This window comes from Loxodonta africana, chromosome 4, assembly GCF_030014295.1.
Source record: "Loxodonta africana isolate mLoxAfr1 chromosome 4, mLoxAfr1.hap2, whole genome shotgun sequence".
NCBI classification, from domain to species: Eukaryota; Metazoa; Chordata; class Mammalia; order Proboscidea; family Elephantidae; genus Loxodonta; species Loxodonta africana.
Genome location: NC_087345.1, coordinates 96,769,695 through 96,788,730, shown reverse-complemented (window position 1 = coordinate 96,788,730; position 19,036 = coordinate 96,769,695). Strand labels below are relative to the sequence as shown.

The following is a 19,036-nucleotide window of genomic DNA, read 5'->3' as shown; positions in this document are numbered from 1 at the left end:
GGGAATCTATGGTCAGAATATTAATGGTTTCCCAACCTTGACAAGAAATGGAACAGTAATGCTGCCAGTTAAGTGCGTAATGAAGATACATTGATATCCTCAAAGAAGAAATTGAAGACTGACTAAATTAATTGAGGGCCATAGAGAAACTAACAGAGAGAAGAATTGATAAATTGTCAGTGAAGACACTGAATTGTAATGGCGCATTTGAGGAATATTCAAGGATGATTTTGATGAAAGTTACTCTTTTTGCCTTATGTCTGACCTTTGGCCTTACCAATGCCTTTGACCTTAATAAATGAAGGCACAACCCCAACCTAAGAGTTGATCCTCATTTGCCAAATGGACAAAATTAAACATTGAGATCTTGTGACTTCTGTATGTAGTAGTTCATTGATAGAGGTGGGAATCGGCCTCTAAAGACCAAAAAGAGTTCCTTTTTGAGCTGGTAAGCACATTATTACTTGCTCACTCTTTGACAGCTTTTAATTGTTTGATCAGTTATCCTTTATAGTTCCCTCCCACCCCACCCCACCCCCCATAGTTTAACACTGGTTTCTTATAGAATGGTCATCTTTAAACTTTTTGCTCACCTGCCTCTTTGCTGCGAAAATTTCTGTATACTTTGACTCATTTTAAGGTTAAGATCTAAATTTCATCACAACTTAAATAATTGCAAAGAATGTGTCTTTTGATGTATATTAAATTTGATATTGTAGAATAGTTATAATAGTTTTTGTATATACTGGAATCTTGACACTTATTATTAGCCATTTAAAAAACATACAAGCTCTTATCAGAAATTTTGCAATATCCCTCTTTATAGATGAATTCATATTCTGATATCCTCACAGAATTTTACCCTAATGTAATTCATTTTATGCTTTAAAGTCTTACTTATTACCCTGTTTTACTACTCTGCTTTGAAAGGTTTTTCAATTCCCAACTACTCTGCAGGGTTCTAAGTGTTTAAAAATTATCATTACAGGTGTTAGTAATAAACAGTACATCCTACAATAGTAAATGTATTACAAAGTTTTATAAATAATTATTAAACAAGTAGTAAAATTTTCAGAAGTGCATGTCTTAATGAGATTGATGGGATGTTTCCCCCTAGTTCTCTGGAAACTATTCATCCAACTCATTTCTGGTTGAATACTATTTACTGCTAGAATGAAACGGGGTTCAGCATTAATTGTCCCTAGTTTTTCTTTCTTATAGATGTATATTTAAAAATCCATTTTACATAAATAAGCAGATGAAGATGGAGCTTATTCCAAAAAAAAGTATTAAAATTATTTTTAATGATCAGCTGACAACTTTAATTGAATTCTTCAGTTTTGTTGAAATCAAAGAATTGACAATTGCCCTGACTTGCCAAAGTGTTTTTTGCTCAGCCATTAAAGACAGTTTCTTGATAATATAGCAAAAAGATAATAACAAGACTTGACTATACATTATACTTGTTACTCTTTTGTTTAACCCAGTTTATTCAGAAAATATTAGCACACTGGTTCTCAAACTTTAGGGTGCATCAGAATCACCTGATGGGCTTATTAAGATACATTGTGCTGGGCTCCATACCCAGAGTTTCTGATTCAGGTAGGACCCAAGAACTTGCACAAGTTCCCATGAGATGCTGATGCTGCTGGTCTAGGGACTACATTTGAGGACCATGAGTTAGGAAAACTGAAATATTGTCCGTATCAAGACCAATACAATATTTTCTGATAAAATCCTTTGATCATGTGCTTTGAATACATTTTTGTCAAAACCCTGGCACTGAGATTTACCTCATTCAATTTATGGGAAATGTCTACCATATAACCAAACCAATGATACTAGTCTTTATTGTCAAAAAATATCTGCTTACTCAAACTCGCTTTGTGTTAGAAAAAATATGATTTTGTTTTTCAGTTCAAGAAAGCACATTAATATGTGTTTCATCACATCAACCTTCCTTCAGAATTCTGATCGTAGTTAACATTGCCATGAGTTTTTATCTGGATGAAATGAAATGCCACCGCCTTCCATATTAAAAAAAATTATCTGTGCTTTACTTGCACAGGACTCTCAAAAGTAAAGTACTCTTTGACAGTACTTGAGGAAAAAATTATCACCACTCTATAATATATCCGAATTCAGAACACACAAAGGGCCAGAATACATAATTTCTAATGTCAAGCTTTACCCTTAATAGTAATACATAAAACACTGGAATAGACAGGAAGCCCTACCATACGACCTTTGATAAAAGAGCCTTTGTGGACAGTAATGGTTCTAATCCTCCCTTTGTTGTTCCAGAGTTGGTTTTTTTTTTTTTTAACTTAGAGAAATACACCATAGTAATAACAGCTAACATTTGTATAGTACTTACTATGTGCCGGCCCTTGTTTTAAGTGATTTACATATAAACTTCTCTAATCCTTATAACAGTGTACTGTTAAACTGTTATATAACAATAAGATCAGTGTACTGTTACTTTTTCCCATTTTATACACAGAGACATTACTCAGCTCACCCATGGTTACACAGCTAGTGAGTGAGGTACCTCTGGAGCCATCCTCTCTGGCTCCTGAGTGATGCATTTAACCATAATCCCACAATACTATAAAGGATGGGTGAATGCCTTTCAGTAACCAAGGAGAAGAGCAGTTATCAAAGGGTAGGTAATACTCTCAGGCAAAGCAGTTTTAGGAGGTAGTAAGTACAAAAGTTGAGTACCTGGAAATTGATTCCTTTAAAGCTGTGAGTGACTATGTATCCTTTGGAATGTCTTCAGATATCCTGAGGGCAATACTTCCAGTTTTTAACAATTTTAATAGAAATTATATGATTACAGTTTATATACTTAATTTGCTTCTTCTGCATTATACATTGTTTATAAAGTTTCTCATAATTTTAACATAATTTCTTGATTGTTAAATTGATACTAGTAGGTTTCAGTATGACTATGGGATACTCTTTCATAATATAAGTGACAAAGAAAAGGGAAGGAGATTTCTACATAGGGGTCAGGCCCTAGAAAGGCCCTAATTTCTGTAATAGTGTCACCAAGGTAAAAGAAGAAAAGATAAGCCTCAGTTGCCAGCCGTGAGATGGCTTGGTTCTAATTATTAGGTTCTCCTTTAAAGAACACTTTTGAGCTATACCCAGCTCTGCTATCCCCACCATATGTTCCTGGGTGAATGGACCAGGAACTTAATCTCTGAGATTGAGTTTTCTCATGTGTAAAATGAGAATAAACCTGTTGCCATCAAGTCGATTCCACTCATAGCGACCCTATGGGACATAGTAAAACTGCCCCATATGGTTTCCAAGGAGTGCCTGGTGGATTTAAACTGCCAACCTTTTTTAGCAGCTCTAGCTTTAACCACTACACTACCAGGGTTTCCAAAATGAGGGTAATTAAGCTTATGCTTATAAAGAAGATTAAAACAAATAATGTAAATGTAAATTGCTTAATACAGAGTAAATGTTCATTAAATATCTGCTACTAGCTATTATCCCAATAAAAGCCTGGGTACTTGATCAAAGATCAAGATTGCTTCAAATCATACACAGATTAAGCATGTCCTGGAGCTCCTCTAGTTCCAATACTTTAGAAGTGCATTTATGCTGTTTGAGGGCTCTAAGAAGTTTGCTAAAATGTCATCTGAGAAAAAGTAGGCACATTCTATATGTTTTAAAACTACAAAAATATTGCTGATTCAGTGGTGAAAAGTAAAATAACTTGTTTTTATCTATAGATAGATTAATCTTTATGATTTATTATAATATGACTAAGTGGATGTCCTATATTTTTTGTGATTTCATTAGTTCCTGTGTATAGCATAGCAGAGAAGAAAAGATAATGCATTCCTTTTTCTACGTATCTATTGAACTTGCTAGGAAAAAATAGATGATTCACTTCATTTATTCATTAGCCTTGAAATTGTCTTAAAATATGACATTAGAAAAATCTTAGAAATTGTATGTGTAGTTAGATTAACAGCTAGTTCATTTTTGTAAAACTTTTTGCCTCTTTCGGGACAAAAAAATATACTTCAGAATTATTATTACAACTGATATTTTTTTTCCCCATGAAAAGTAATGTATGAAAACCTTTTCTTGACCATAGAACTTAGTTTGGCTTTTGTTCATTTTATTCTAGAAATTTTTTATATGCCACTTATAGAGTGAATAATAAACTTGAGTATTTAAAAGTGCAGTTATAATTTCTGTTGCAATCTGCTTTTAAAATTTTACCTTTTAAAGGCAATTCTGTAACTAAACTGAGAGCTGCTTATTTATTGATGTGTTGAACTGTGTGAACTGGGGCTAGTTATTTTAATTACTTGAAGTATCGGTTTCCTCATCTGTACCTACCTCACAGAAGATTTAAGTAAAAGTATTTAACTCAGTGTCTGGCCCGTAGGAAAAAGTAATTTATTTATTTATTTATTTACCAGTATTCATCAATATTATTATCATTTGAATGATTGTGAATACAAAGCAATTTATATAAAACATTTCAGAACAGTGCCTGGCACAGTCCATGCTCCATTATATATTAGTTTCTCAAGTTTATACAACTTTTTAAAGGTATTATTTGTGACTGTTAATTTGTTCAGTATCTATGAACTGAATATGACAGATAGTGACTAAGTTTTTAAAAAATGATGTAGCTAATGTATCTTTTTCTTTAGCTTCCAGAGCAGTTGTAGCACAGCATGTTGGTCCACCTCCAGGAATAGTGGAAATAGATAGTGAGAAGTTTGCTTGTCAGTGGTAAGTGGTTTATTTCTATTAAGGCTTCACCCTTGGGAAGAATTTTTTTTTTTTGTTAGAGTAGAATATTCTTTATATAATAAAGGACAATAAAATCACTTCACTTGTGTGTTGGAATAATTTGAAAAATATTCATCAGAATCTTCAGAATTAAATTAGACTTTGACTAGAATTTTATCAGATTGTACTATTTTGAGATTAAATTTTGTGTTAGAAAGTTTTCTTTGGCGAAAATAAGGTTCGTGAGATTATAAAATTTATTTTTCTTAAATTAATATTGGTTAAAATTGCATTGAAGTGACTTTAAGAAAATAAAGCCAGATTTTGTCATTAAATATGCCGTCTTCCTCACCAAAAGCAAAAACTTGTTGCTCATTGATAGTTAATTTTGCCTTTTTGTGAGTAGTAAGTGAAAACTAATAAAATGATAGACTAGCCAATGTTTCTACCTTGAAATAAACAACTTGAAATCACTACTTTGTTGAGAAAATTGAGCAGTGATATCTCAGCCAGTTTGTGGGGAAGGTGTGACCTGATTAGATTTTCTTTTGCTATGTATAGCTGCTTCAACATTGTTTATGAAGTACCGCTTTAATTCTTTTAGAAGATTAACAGATTGAAGTATAACCTCACTGACCAATGATGCATCGAGTTTTAAAATGTCTTTCCTTGACCCCTTTTCTCCCATTCTTTAATATTATTTGTTCCCCATTTCATCCCCTTGTTAGCATCTGTTCCATATTTTTAGTGTTTTCATATCTTTGTTTCTATGACAGTTTTCTTCAGACATTTATACTTTTCTTAAGTCAGGTTAATGGTGTTAGATATCTTTAATTATTTGGTGATTTTTCTTCACTTTATTTTTACACCATAATCCTTTATACTTGATGAACCTCTTCCAATAATATTGGGAAATGTTTATCTTTTACATTGAAACCAAAATGAAGTTTTATATCCAGTCTTTTTCAAAATCTTGATACAGAAAGGATTATGGAAGTTGGAAAATATACCACAACCACTATAAAATATATGTATTTTTAGATACAGATTTGATCTTATAAATCCTGGTTGCACATTTCCACTGGTTCTTTTGCAAAGGGGGAGGTAGTAGAAGAGGGAATTACTTTACAATTATTTCATCATAATGTTAATTATTATATAAGCAGCTGTTAACTTGGCCTGATATGTACAGTGAGTTCTAGAAATAGTTTTATAGGGGAAACTAGGCCTCCAATCCCAACTTCCAGATGGAAGTTACTTTAAGAAAGAAAGACAAACTAAAGTTTGAAATAGTTTATAATGGATTAGGAAATAAAAGTGTTCTGAATTGAGGGTTGGGAGTGTGTAGAATGGGAAATGTCTTTTTTTTTAGGTAATAGTTGACAAATTCAGGTAAGTTTTTCCTAAGGAGGGAATTTGACCCAAGAGTCATGAAAAGCTTAGCCTTAATTCACTGTTCCCACCACCACCACCATTTTCCTGATTTCCAGTGGAAATAGCTCATAATCAGGACATTCTGTTATGATTATTACTAGACAGGAACCTGAGTAGATATTCACTGAATAAAACTATTTTCTATAGAATATTTGCTGTAACCAGACCAACCCTGCCTTCACTGGGATATGAAAATAATTTTTATGTTTGTTGGTAATGATAGTTTTTGTAGTAAAATAAGTATGATTAAGTAGCTAATCTCTTTTTGTTTGATTAAGTCTGTCTGAAGCCTAGCATGTATTTTTGCTAATAACATATCAGATAGTGAAATTTGATTAGTAAGTATAATTATTAATTTATAACACCTTGCCTTTAAATGGTTTTAGTATATTTAAATATGGAGTCTCCTGTGGTATATTGCATAATGCCTTTTATTTTTCTCCTCTTTTAGGCTAAATGCTCATTTCGAAGTCAATCCAGATTGTTCTGTCTCTCGAGCAGAAATGTATTCTGAATACCTCTCAACTTGCAGTAAATTAGCTCGTGGTGGAATCCTAACATCAACTGGATTTTATAAATGTCTTAGGTAGGAAGCCTTTAAATTTAAGTAAAATTCATTTATATCACTTGCTGCACTTCTTGTTCTTTAGAGAAAATACCAAATATCTATCTAGCTTTAAATATCTCTAGCTATTTGAAATTTTATATGGTTAGGTTAAAGAGAATTTCAGAAATCACAACTGGTTTTTGTGTTTGAACATTATGTGGTTTGTCAGAGAAAGAAAAAGAAGAAATCACTTTTTTCTTAATCTATTTTTATATGTTCAAGACATGACTTTTTCCCTTTTTAATTCTGAATAATAGTCTATACTAATACTGTAGATTCAAAATATTAAGGCTTTTTGATATTTTGCAAAGTTTATAAAATAAGTATTGCCTACATGCAGCATTTTTGTTATGAGGTGAAATTGTTTAAAGCCCAACAACACTGTTAATAAATAATAATTTTAGAAGTGAGAGAATTAATCTTTATTTTTCCTTGCTCCCTGACCTTGAAGAATATAACTGTGAATCGTACCGGTTCATATATAAGTAACAAGTGAATGTACTCCTGTTGTTCATGTTAACATTGTGTTAGAAGTCACTGTATTCTGCTGTTATGCTAGTTTTCCAAACTAATTGAGCATATGTATCCTTGACAGAACGGTCTTTCCAAATCATACCGTGAAGAGAGTGGAGGATTCCAGTAACAATGGGCAGGCGCATATTCACGTAGTAGGGGTAAAACGGAGGGCTATACCACTTCCCATTCAGATGTACTATCAGCAGCAACCAGCTTCTACTCCTGTTGTTCGGGTTGATTCTGTTCCTGATGTATCTCCAACTCCTTCACCTGCGGGTATTTTTATTGTATTTTAAATAATGCTAATTTAGTAATAAAAACTAAATGAAAATGTATATTATGTGCATGTCAGTGTGTAAGTTTTTCTTCTTTTTCCAGTAGTGTTTTCTTACTTGGTCTACTGTTTTATCATATTGATATGATTCAAAGCTGTTAGGTGTTCATTTCTTAAAACAATTTTCTCTTATATTAAGTAAAATAATTTTTACTTTAGCTTTCTGGTTCATTCAGAATTTTGTCCTTTTATCCATATTTTCAGGAATCCCTCACGGACCACAAACTGTAGGAAATCATTTCCAGAGGACGCCTGTTACCAACCAATCTTCAAATTTGACTGCAACACAAATGTCTTTTCCAGTACAGGGGGTTCATACTGTGGCACAGACTGTTTCCAGAATTCCACCAAATCCTTCAGTTCATACCCACCAGCAGCAAAGTGCTCCGGTGACTGTCATTCAGAATAAAGCTCCAATTCCTTGTGAAGTCGTTAAGGCTACAGTAATCCAGAATTCTATACCCCAGACAGCAGTTCCTGTTAGTATTGCTGTTGGAGGAGGAGCTACACAGGGTTCTGTGGTTCAGAATCATAGTACGGGGCCACAGCCTGTTACAGTTGTAAATTCTCAAACATTGCTTCATCATCCATCTGTGATTTCACAACAGTCTCCATTACACACAGTGGTACCAGGACAGATACCTTCAGGCACTCCTGTTACGGTAATTCAGCAAGCTGTACCACAGAGTCATATATTTGGCAGAGTACAGAATATACCAGCATGTACTTCTACAGTTTCACAGGGTCAGCAGTTAATCACCACATCACCCCAGCCTGTGCAAACTTCATCTCAACAGACATCAGCTGGTAGCCAGCCACAAGACACTGTTATCATAGCACCTCCACAGTATGTCACAACTTCTGCATCCAATATTGTTTCAGCAACTTCAGTACAGAATTTTCAGGTAGCTACAGGACAAATGGTTACCATTGCTGGTGTCCCAAGTCCACAACCCTCAAGGGTAGGGTTTCAGAACATTGCACCAAAACCTGTCCCTTCTCAGCAAGTTCAATCAACGGTAGTACAGCAGCCTATTCAACAACCACAGCAGCCAACTCAACAAAGTGTAGTGATTGTAAGCCAGCCAGCTCAACAAGGTCAAACTTATGCACCAGCCATTCACCAAATTGTTCTTGCTAATCCAGCAGCTCTTCCAGCTGGTCAGACAGTTCAGCTAACTGGACAACCAAACATAACTCCATCTTCTTCACCATCACCTGTCCCAGCTACTAGTAACCAAGTCCCTACTGCCATGTCATCTTCATCTTCCACCCCTCAATCACAGGGACCACCTCCTACGGTCAGTCAAATGCTATCTGTGAAAAGGCAGCAACAGCAGCAGCTTTCACCAGCACCCCCACCACAGCAGGTACAAGTACAAGTTCAGCAGCCACAACAAGTACAGATGCAAGTTCAGCCACAGCAAACGAACGCAGGGGTTAGTCAGCCTGCTTCTGGTGAGTCGAGTCTAATAAAACAGTTGCTGCTTCCAAAGCGTGGTCCTTCAACTCCAGGTGGTAAGCTTATTCTCCCAGCTCCACAGATTCCTCCCCCTAATAATGCAAGAGCTCCTAGCCCTCAGGTGGTCTATCAGGTGGCCAATAACCAAGCAGCAGGTTTTGGAGTACAGGGGCAAACTCCAGCTCAGCAGCTGTTGGTTGGGCAGCAAAATGTTCAGTTGGTCCAAAGTGCAATGCCACCCACAGGAGGAGTACAAACCGTGCCCATCTCGAACTTACAGATATTGCCAGGCCCACTGATCTCAAATAGTCCAGCAACCATTTTCCAAGGAACTTCTGGCAACCAGGTAACCATAACAGTTGTGCCAAATACAAGTTTTGCAACTGCAACTGTGAGTCAGGGAAATGCAACTCAGCTCATTGCTTCAGCAGGAATTACCATGAGCGGAACACAGGCAGGAGTTGGACTTCAGGTGCAACCACTTCCAGCCACTCAAGCATCTCCAGCTGGACAATCACCCTGTACTACTGCTACTCCCCCATTCAAAGGTGATAAAATAATTTGCCAAAAGGAGGAGGAAGCAAAGGAAGCTACAGGTTTACATGTTCATGAACGTAAAATTGAAGTCATGGAGAACCCGTCCTGCCGACGAGGAGCTATGAACACCAGCAATGGGGATACAAAGGAAAATGAAATGCAGGTGGGAAGTCTTTTAAATGGGAGAAAGTACAGTGACTCAAGTCTACCTCCTTCAAACTCAGGGAAAATTCAAAGTGAGGCTAATCAGTGCTCACTAATCAGTAATGGGCCATCATTAGAATTAGGCGAGAATGGAGCATCTGGAAAACAAAACTCTGAACAAATGGACATGCAGGATATCAAAAGTGATTTGAAAAAATCCTTAGTCAATGGAATCTGTGATTTTGACAAAGGAGATGGTTCTCATTTAAGCAAAAACATTCCAAATCACAAAGCTTCCAATCATGTAGGAAATGGTGAGATATCTCCGATGGAACCACAAGGGACTTTAGATGCCACTCAGCAAGATACTGCCAAAGGTGATCAACTAGAAAGAATTTCTAATGGACCTATATTAACTTTGGGTGGCTCGCCATCTGTGTGCAGTATCCAGGAGGCTTCAAATGTGGCAACACAGCAATGTAGTGGTACTGATTTGCCTAATGGACCTCTAGCTTCAAGTTTGAATTCAGATGTGCCTCAGCAACGCCCAAGTGTAGTTGTCTCACCGCATTCTACAACCTCTGTTATACAGGGGCATCAGATCATAGCAGTTCCCCACTCAGGATCAAGAGCATCCCAGTCTCCTGCCCTGTCATCTGACGTTCGGTCTGCAAATGGCACAGCAGAATGCAAAACTGTAAAGAGGCCAGCAGAGGATAATGATAGGGAAACAGTCACAGGAATTCCAAATAAAGTAGGAGTTAGAATTGTTACAATCAGTGACCCCAACAATGCTGGCTGTAGTGCAACAATGGTGGCTGTGCCAGCAGGAGCAGATCCAAGCACTGTAGCTAAAGTAGCAATAGAAAGTGCTGTTCAGCAAAAACAGCAGCATCCACCAACATACGTACAGAATGTGGTCCCACAGGTAAGTCACTCTACTATCACTTTTCATCTTAGGAAAATCGTAATTTGTAAATATGATTTTAGAAATTACCTTTTGCTAATGCGATATATCTCCAGTGTCTCACCTTGAAAAGTTACGGTGTCAGCTCACCTACATACTCACTGTTGTGCTCCTTTTTTTATTTTTTCTGATTTTTATAATATTAAAGTTTTCAGTTCTTTAGCACATTATTTAAAGATTCTTTCAGTTTTGTTATAGACCCATATTAGTAATTTTCTATACCCAAAATAAAGACGCACTTAGTAATCTAACATCTTCTGGGGACTTTTGAAAATGTATCTTGGCCTTCTTCTGGAGTTCACTGGGGGGTTGCTAAGAGTACTCCAAAAGAGGATTTCTGTATTTGACTTTGACTTGAGGATGTTTTTATATAAAGGATGAATCCTGTAAGAACTTTATCAAGTGTGTCCTTGTTACATTTATGTGTTGAATTAGTTTCCTTTATTCTTAAAAAAAATTAGTTTATAATTTCTTTTTTTCTAGCTGTTCTGATAATCATAATTCTGTGTTTCTTATTCTTTTGCTTTATTGTCGTGTTCTGTTATTCCCTTTTTTAATACTTAATATTCCATCTTTGCACACCCAGTAAATAAAAGTGTTTCCTAGGATCACTGCTACTGAGTTGGAGGTTCAGTCAGCCGATAAAGAATTTAAGGACAGTCGTAATAATGCTGTTTCCACTGAGACCGGGGACTCAACGAACAGTTGTCTCTCACCTATTTCTGGGTCACGCCTCTTTCTCTTTCCTAATTACTTAAGAGCCAGAGTCTATCCCTGTCTCTTCTGAGACTATTGCCAACTCTGCTAGCCCTCTTTTGGCTTGAATTTCTTTCTCTGCTTACAGTGATGACAGCTCACAACGATGAATCTTTGTATGAAGGGGGTGGGAGTTAGAAGATGAAAGAACAAAAAGAAGAGTCCCTGCTTCAGAATAGTTCAGCCACTAATATTTGTCTTTCTTCATGTGAATGGATAAAGCCAGATAGTGCTGCTCTAGGCTTAATGGAATTTTATTTTATGTTAATATTGTCTAGGTCTATTTCAAAGTACCTAAATAGGTTAGATATTCTTTAGTATATACTTTGGAATGGCAGTAATTAATATTGAGTTATTGGTGGAAAAAGGAGCCCTGGTGGTGCAGCAGTTAAGTGCTTGGCCATAACTAAAAGGTCAGTGGTTCAAATCCACCAGCCACTCCACAGAAGAAAGATATGGCAGTCTGCTTCTGTAAAGATGTACAGCCTTGGAAGGCCCTATGGGGCAGTTCTGCCCTGTTCTGTAAGGTCACGTGAGTCAGAATCGACTCAACAGCAGATTTTTTTTTATAGATTGATGGAAAATATGAACTTATTTTTATAAAAACTTCTACAAGTTGTTTTTCATTTAAGCACTCCCAAAACATGTTTTACATAACGCAGTGTCTAACACATAATAGACAGTACAGTGGGTTTTTATATTTATTTCTTATATTTAATCATTTCCCAGTTTAGCTTGATTATGTTCCTGTTTTGTCCTCTTAGAGCCCTTTATAATCCCATTAGTTACAATAGTGCAAGGCACATTGGAGAAAGACTCCATTATCATGGCATTGTTTGATCAACCCTTAGTTTCTGTGTTCTTAATTTGTCAGTTTGGTTATATTTGATATGGATGCCTCAGCAACAGAGATTAAATAATAATATGTGCTGAAATTAGGACTTGTGCCAGGGACTTTTCACTAAAGCATTTTCTCATTTAATCCTCATAACAACCCTACTAGGTAGAAATTGGTATCCCTGTTTTAGAGACGATCAAGATGCTAAATACCTCACCCAGTATCATCAATTAATATGATGTGGTACCAGGCTTGAACCTATGTCTGTCTGAAACCAAAACATGCTCTTGACCCACTAACATTTTCTCGTATACTATTCTAAAAGATTTTTATATAAAGTTCTAGAAAGTCCTTTTGTATACAGCATATAGAAAGTCCTTTTGTATACAGCATATTGATTATTTGACCTATTACGTTATTGAATGTGAGTACATCTAAAAGATAATTTTAGGGTATTAATGCAGTAACTCTTCAACACGTTGAACAGGTATGCGTATAATCAAAACATAAAATGAATATTTTATTCATATTCTGAAAAATCTGTACTACTATGTATTTTCTCCAAGAATGTGGTTTATTTAAAATAGCTACATTGTTGTTTTATAATACTGGTATTTGGTTGACAGAAATTTAAAATTTTAGAAGGAAAAAGAGACAGCATGTATGATATCTATGAAAATGAGAATCAAAACACCAGAATTCTTATGTGTAGCACTTAGGACAGTGTCTGGTACATAGTTAAGCACTCCGTAAATGTAAAAATAAATTTTGCTTTCTGTTTCTTGCCCTATTTTGTTCCAACTTCCTATTCCCAGACCCAGTGCTCTCTTCTCGAGAACTTATTTCCCTCATTTTTTTAAGGCAGTAGTTTCTAAAATCTCTTTTAGCTCTGAAATGTTACAATTTTGATAACACCCAGGTAAAATAATGACTCCTTGATTAAAAAAAAAAAGAAGAATTTAAAAAATCCAGTCCCACACATACCTTAGTTAGTTGATAGTGAAGGGCATGTTTTTTTTTTTTTTCCACATTTAACATCTCCGAAATTAGGATACATCTTAAAATTACTTAGAGTTGCATAAGAGCAGCTTACATTTGATGAAATTCAGCGTATTCTTTTCACTTCTACAGCAATATGTAAAATAAGTATTTAAATTTGATGGAAATATAAAGTATTCTTATCACTTGTATAACAACATATAAGAAAGCATCTATGTAGTTCCTGCTATATAAAGTTTAAAACAGTAAATGTAATTGTTTTTATTATTTTTCTTGAGCTTTAAAAATAACATTTATTTTCCCTTTTTGATATTTTAGTAATTCATTCCATTACAGAAACATTCCTTTATCACCTGCTGCATGCCAGGTGTTGTGCGAGGCTCTAGGGATACAAAGATTAATAAGTCAGTCTCAGACCTAGAGGAAGAAACTTGAGGTCATGTGGGGGTGACAGACACATAGGTCATTACAGTATAGTAAACACATATATAATATATACATACGTATACACACATCTTAGTTTCTTAGTGCTGCTGTAACAGAAATACCATAACTGGGTGATTTTAAAGAATAAATTATTTTCTCACAGTGTAGGAGACTAGAAGTCCAAATTCAGAGTACTGGCTGGCTCTAGGGGAAGGCTCTCTCTGTAGGCTTTGGGAGAAGATCACTTTCAGTTTCCACAGACCTGGCATTCCTTGATTTCTTGGCGCAGTCTCCATGTGGCATGTATCTTCCTCCTCCTTTTGTGCCTAATCTGCTGTTTTTATATCTCAAAAGTGAGTAGGTTTAAGACGCACCCTACACTGATATGGCCTCATTAATATGACAAAGAAAACTCTATTCCCAATCAAGATTAAATCCAGAGATATAGAAGTTAGGATTCCAATTTTTTTTTTTTTTTAATTTTTTTATTGTACTTTAGATGAAGATTTACAGAATAAACTAGTTTCTCATTAAACAGTACAGGTATCATTTTATGATATCCAATGCATATTTTGAAAAGATACAATTCAGTCTATAACCAAAAAAAACTAAACTCATTGCCGTCAAGTTGATTCTGACTCATAGCAACCCTATAGAAAGAGTAGAACTGCCCCATAGAGTTTCCGAGAAACACCTGGTGGGTTTGAACTGCTGACCTTTTGGTTAGCAGCTGTAGCACTTAACCACTACGCCACCAGGATGTACAGCATGTGTATGTAGACGCACATTTTGCTTATTGTCAGTACCCCTCACTAGAATGTAAATTTCATCATGTAAAATTACAAAAATACTGCCACGTATTCAGTAAATAGGTGTTGAATCAGTGAGTGAATGGATGAACAGATAAATTTGTGTCAAAGATTTTAGTTACCTTTATGACTTGAAGTTTTATTTCATTTTTCTGTAATAACATAAGCCTATTTTTTTTATGAATCACCTATACATACATATCATTGATGTATAAAGGGTACCACAAAAAGTGAACAAGTAAGCAGTATTCCTTGATGGCAAAAAGCCAAATATTTCATACATATTTTCTATGGAAGAGATATGAATATCCTTATGAATATTTAAGGACTAGTGGGGCAGGTATAAAGAGCCGTGGTGACACAGTGGCCAGGCACTTGGGTGCTAGCCGAAAGGTTAGTGGTTTAAGCCCACCAGCTGCTTCGTGGGAGGAGGACGTAGCAGTCTGCTTCCGTAAAGATATACAGCCTTGAAAACCCTATGGGGCAGTTCTACTCTGTCCTATAGAGTCGCTATGAATCAGAGTCAACTCAGCAGAAATGAATTTGGTTTGGCTTGGGTGCAGGTATATTTTGCCATCATATATAAGATCAATGTATGAAGATGAATGTATCTGTAAGGGCTAGAGATTTGAAACAGACAAAAAAGGTCACTTGTTTAAGATAGCATCATAAATTTCTTTTGAAGAATAGACTATACAGCCTTTTTAAAAGGCTAATTGAAAACCACTTCCATTGTTGACCAGATTCTTTAAATTTCTTTACATACTCTTTGGAGTCCCTGGGTGGTGCATATGGTTAACGGGCCCAGCTGCTAACTGAAAGGTTGGAAGTTTGAGTCCTCCCAGAGGCATGTCAGAAGAATGGCCTGGCCATCTACTTCTGAAAAATCAGACATTGACAACCCTATGGAGCGCAGCTCTGCCCTCACACACATGGCTTCGCCATGAGTTGGAGTTGACTCAGCGGTAACTGGTAATAACTGGTATTTTTTTAACTAGCTGCTTTTTATACCTTGGTTTAACACCATTTTATTCACTATTTTCATTGATATCTTAAAGGGATAGATGAAATAGAGGATTTTAAATGTGATTTTTCAGCCAAACCTTGTTATTTCCACCATTCCAAATGGCCTAGAGGCACCTGGACCCCAAGAAGGGACTTCCAGACTTGTAGAATGCTCAGGGCTGGAAAAGCAGCAGGGAAGTATCCCTGCTGAGAAAGACCAACGGGTAATCCTGACAACTTAATACCATTAGTATTTCACTTTTTTTTTTTTTTCCTTCTCAGTTTTGTTCCCTCTCATCCCCATTAATCAGCTATATTGATTTCATTACAGAAAAAATTAGCAGCCAAAAAGGGGGAATATACATGGAATATATATTTAGCTGGAGAGTTTGTATAAGTAGAAAATGTTACCTACCTCAAGGCAAATTTCTTTATTTGTAGCTACTTATTTTCAACCTGTTATTTGCAAGTTAAAGTGTAACATACAGGATACTTAGTTTCTGTCCTCTTGCACTTTTCATGACTTAATATCTGCTGGTGGTATAAAACTACACTGGCATGTAAAAGGAAGATGACTAAAAATTGAAAGAAAAATTTAGAAATACTTTCCTAAAAGCTTTTTTTTAGGATCATGTAAAAACACATGTTGAACATGCCTATATCTTTTAATCCCATGATCTGATGACATGTCAGATTCTTCTATATACAAATATTTAAGGATATACCTATTTAAGATATTTTATATTATCCCTTTTGTTGGTTCTGTGTCCTTCCCCCATGAACCATTCCTGATAGGGTGCTGAGTAACATTTTTTAATATTGGTTCCTTCCTTTAATTAAGAGCTTGAGAGCATCAGAAAGCAGATCTGTAGCCTCAAGGGGGCAGCATTCAGTCATAATCATATAAAATCATGTTAGCAAGAGCCACAAGAATAATTTTTCAATTTTTTTTAAAAGCACAGCTACTCAGATTTGTAGATGTGTAATACATTGTAAAAAAAAAAAAAAAAAGGCATTACTACTAAACATAGCATTTTTGTTTATATTTCAGTGTGTCTTAAAAGACAGGCTTTGATAAGTAGTACCTAGATTTACACTTAATAAAAGGAAAAAATAATGATAGTTTAAGAAACTGGGGGAATGTTAGAGCTAAAGAAACCTTGCATATTATATCTTGTCCAAAACTTTCATTTTTAAGAATTGATTTGTCCACACTCACCAAGATTTTCTCTTTTCCACTGACTTATTTTTTATTACTATATTAATTCTGTTCTCTGGAGATTTGTATATTCAGAATAAGTGTAATCTCTTATATGTTACATTTAGAGTAAAACTAATCCCCACTCCTTGCAAATGTTTAAAAATATCCTTCTGTACTCATCTCTTCTTTCCCAGTTTTTTGAGTTCATCCTTAGGTGTCATGGTGCCTGGTTTAGTCATCATTTTTGTTAGCTCTCAATTATAGTTCCATTTTGTGTAAGGGGCTTTCAAAATGTGGAGATAGAATTGAACACAGTATTTCGTTATCACTTAGTAAAGGACTTGTTTTAAGATAATAGATATATGTGTTTGCATAATCTAACTCAGACTGAAATGTTTAAATTTTAGTTTTAGTCTAAGGTTTGTTTAAGTTTAATATTAATAAGAAAGTAAGGATTTAAGAGCACAAAATCCAAAGTCTTATATCAGAAATTATTGTCAGTGTTTTCTAGAAATTTCAGCCATGATTTATTCTTAAAAGGTGATAAAGGAAAGCAAGATTATAATTTCTTATTTTAACAAAAAGAATAATATCTTTGCCAGAAATAAAACTGCTGGTATGTAGATTTTTAGTTAATTTTAAAGTATTTAAAAAAAAAATCTTAGCATATAGCAAGGTGTATATAAATTTTTATATGAGAGACTGACTTGATTTATAAACTTTCACTTAAAGCACAATAAAAATTTAAAAATAAAAAAAGCACAGCATTGTATCATACCCTTTGTTTAGTTTTACATCCTGGTCATTCACTATTGGAATTATACATTTTCTACTTTGATAAAAACATATAATATAAACAATTAGCTCTTCCTCAGTAGAGTAGGGCAGTAGTATAAAATGGTATTCCTCAAGAGGTGACCATTCCAAAAAGCATGACTTTGAAACATAACTTTTACATTTACACTTGAGTATGGCTAGGGCTAATGTTATGGGAATTGTAAATAATAATGTTAAGAAAAAGTAAGCTGCATCCCAAAAGAAATCTTTTTTTGCATTCTCATATAAAACATAATTCTAAAAACATAATTAAATCATACTTTGAAAAACATGCAGTACAATACAAATAACCTATTTGGAAAGTTAGTTTGGGGGAAAGAAATGGTAATTTTTTAATGTAGGAGGAAGCCCCTACATTATTCTAAATAATTCTAAAAACATAATTAAATCGTACTTTGAAAAACATGCAGTACAATACAAATAACCTATTTGGAAAGTTAGTTTGGGGGAAAGAAATGGTAATTTTTTAATGTAGGAGGAAGCCCCTACATTATTCTAAATAATTCTAAAAACATAATTAAATCGTACTTTGAAAAACATGCAGTACAATACAAATAACCTATTTGGAAAGTTAGTTTGGGGGAAAGAAATGGTAATTTTTTAATGTAGGAGGAAGCCCCAAAACATTAACTCCTGTGGTCAAAGAAAGAATGAGTCTCGGAATTTCACATTTGCTACATTTTATAAGCACTTTTAAGTTTCTTTTCCATGCGTGTGTCATTGATATAGTTAGCTCTGTAATTCTTCCCCCCACACACACAAATTTTATTGTGGAAATTTCAAACATACACAAAAGTAGAGTCAACAGTATAGGGCCCCATCTATCCATCACCTGGCTTAAACAATATCACCATTTTGTCTTTCTAGTTTCATCTATTCCCCACTACCACTTTTTCCCTGCAGTATTTAAAGCAAATTACAAATACTCTTCCATTTCCTCAATAAATACTTCAGTATATATCTTTTTACTAGTTAAGGACTATCTATATTCTATCTGTCTGTCTATAATACCAGTCATACCTCACCAAAGTAGTTTTTTAATATTAGCTGATACCCAGTTGTTGTTCAGTTTCCCCAGTTAGGTTAAATTTTTTAAGAAGCTTTTTTGAATTAGAATTCAAAAAAGTTTTACACATTGCATTTGGCTTATATGCCTTTTATTTGTTCTTAATTTAACAGCTTGGATTAACTTCAGTCATCCTTGCCACATCCTTCATTAATATTTGGGGTTAAAATATTTTTTGATTCCTTATTACATTTTCTGTGTGATACCAATAAGAGTCCCACAATGGAAAAACAAAAAAAAGGGTAGCAAATAGGATAAAGATTTGTTAACACTTTTAAAATAAAAATAAGCTAAATTTATAACTGTCTGACAAGATAGTAAATAAAAT

The 19,036-nt window shown here is 34.8% G+C and overlaps 1 protein-coding gene across 5 annotated transcripts in view; it reads left to right on the top strand.

Moving 5' to 3' along the window:
- The window catches only part of ARID2 (AT-rich interaction domain 2), a 232,164-nt gene that overhangs the window by 153,365 nt on the left and 59,763 nt on the right, over window positions 1-19,036 (top strand). For all 5 annotated transcript variants that reach the window (XM_064284353.1, XM_064284350.1, XM_064284354.1 and 2 more), the window contains 4 exons: window positions 4,689-4,770; window positions 6,656-6,790; window positions 7,407-7,603; window positions 7,866-10,732. In XM_064284353.1, the coding sequence (XP_064140423.1) occupies window positions 4,689-4,770; window positions 6,656-6,790; window positions 7,407-7,603; window positions 7,866-10,732 (3,281 nt within the window). The remainder of the gene's footprint in view (window positions 1-4,688; window positions 4,771-6,655; window positions 6,791-7,406; window positions 7,604-7,865; window positions 10,733-19,036) is intronic.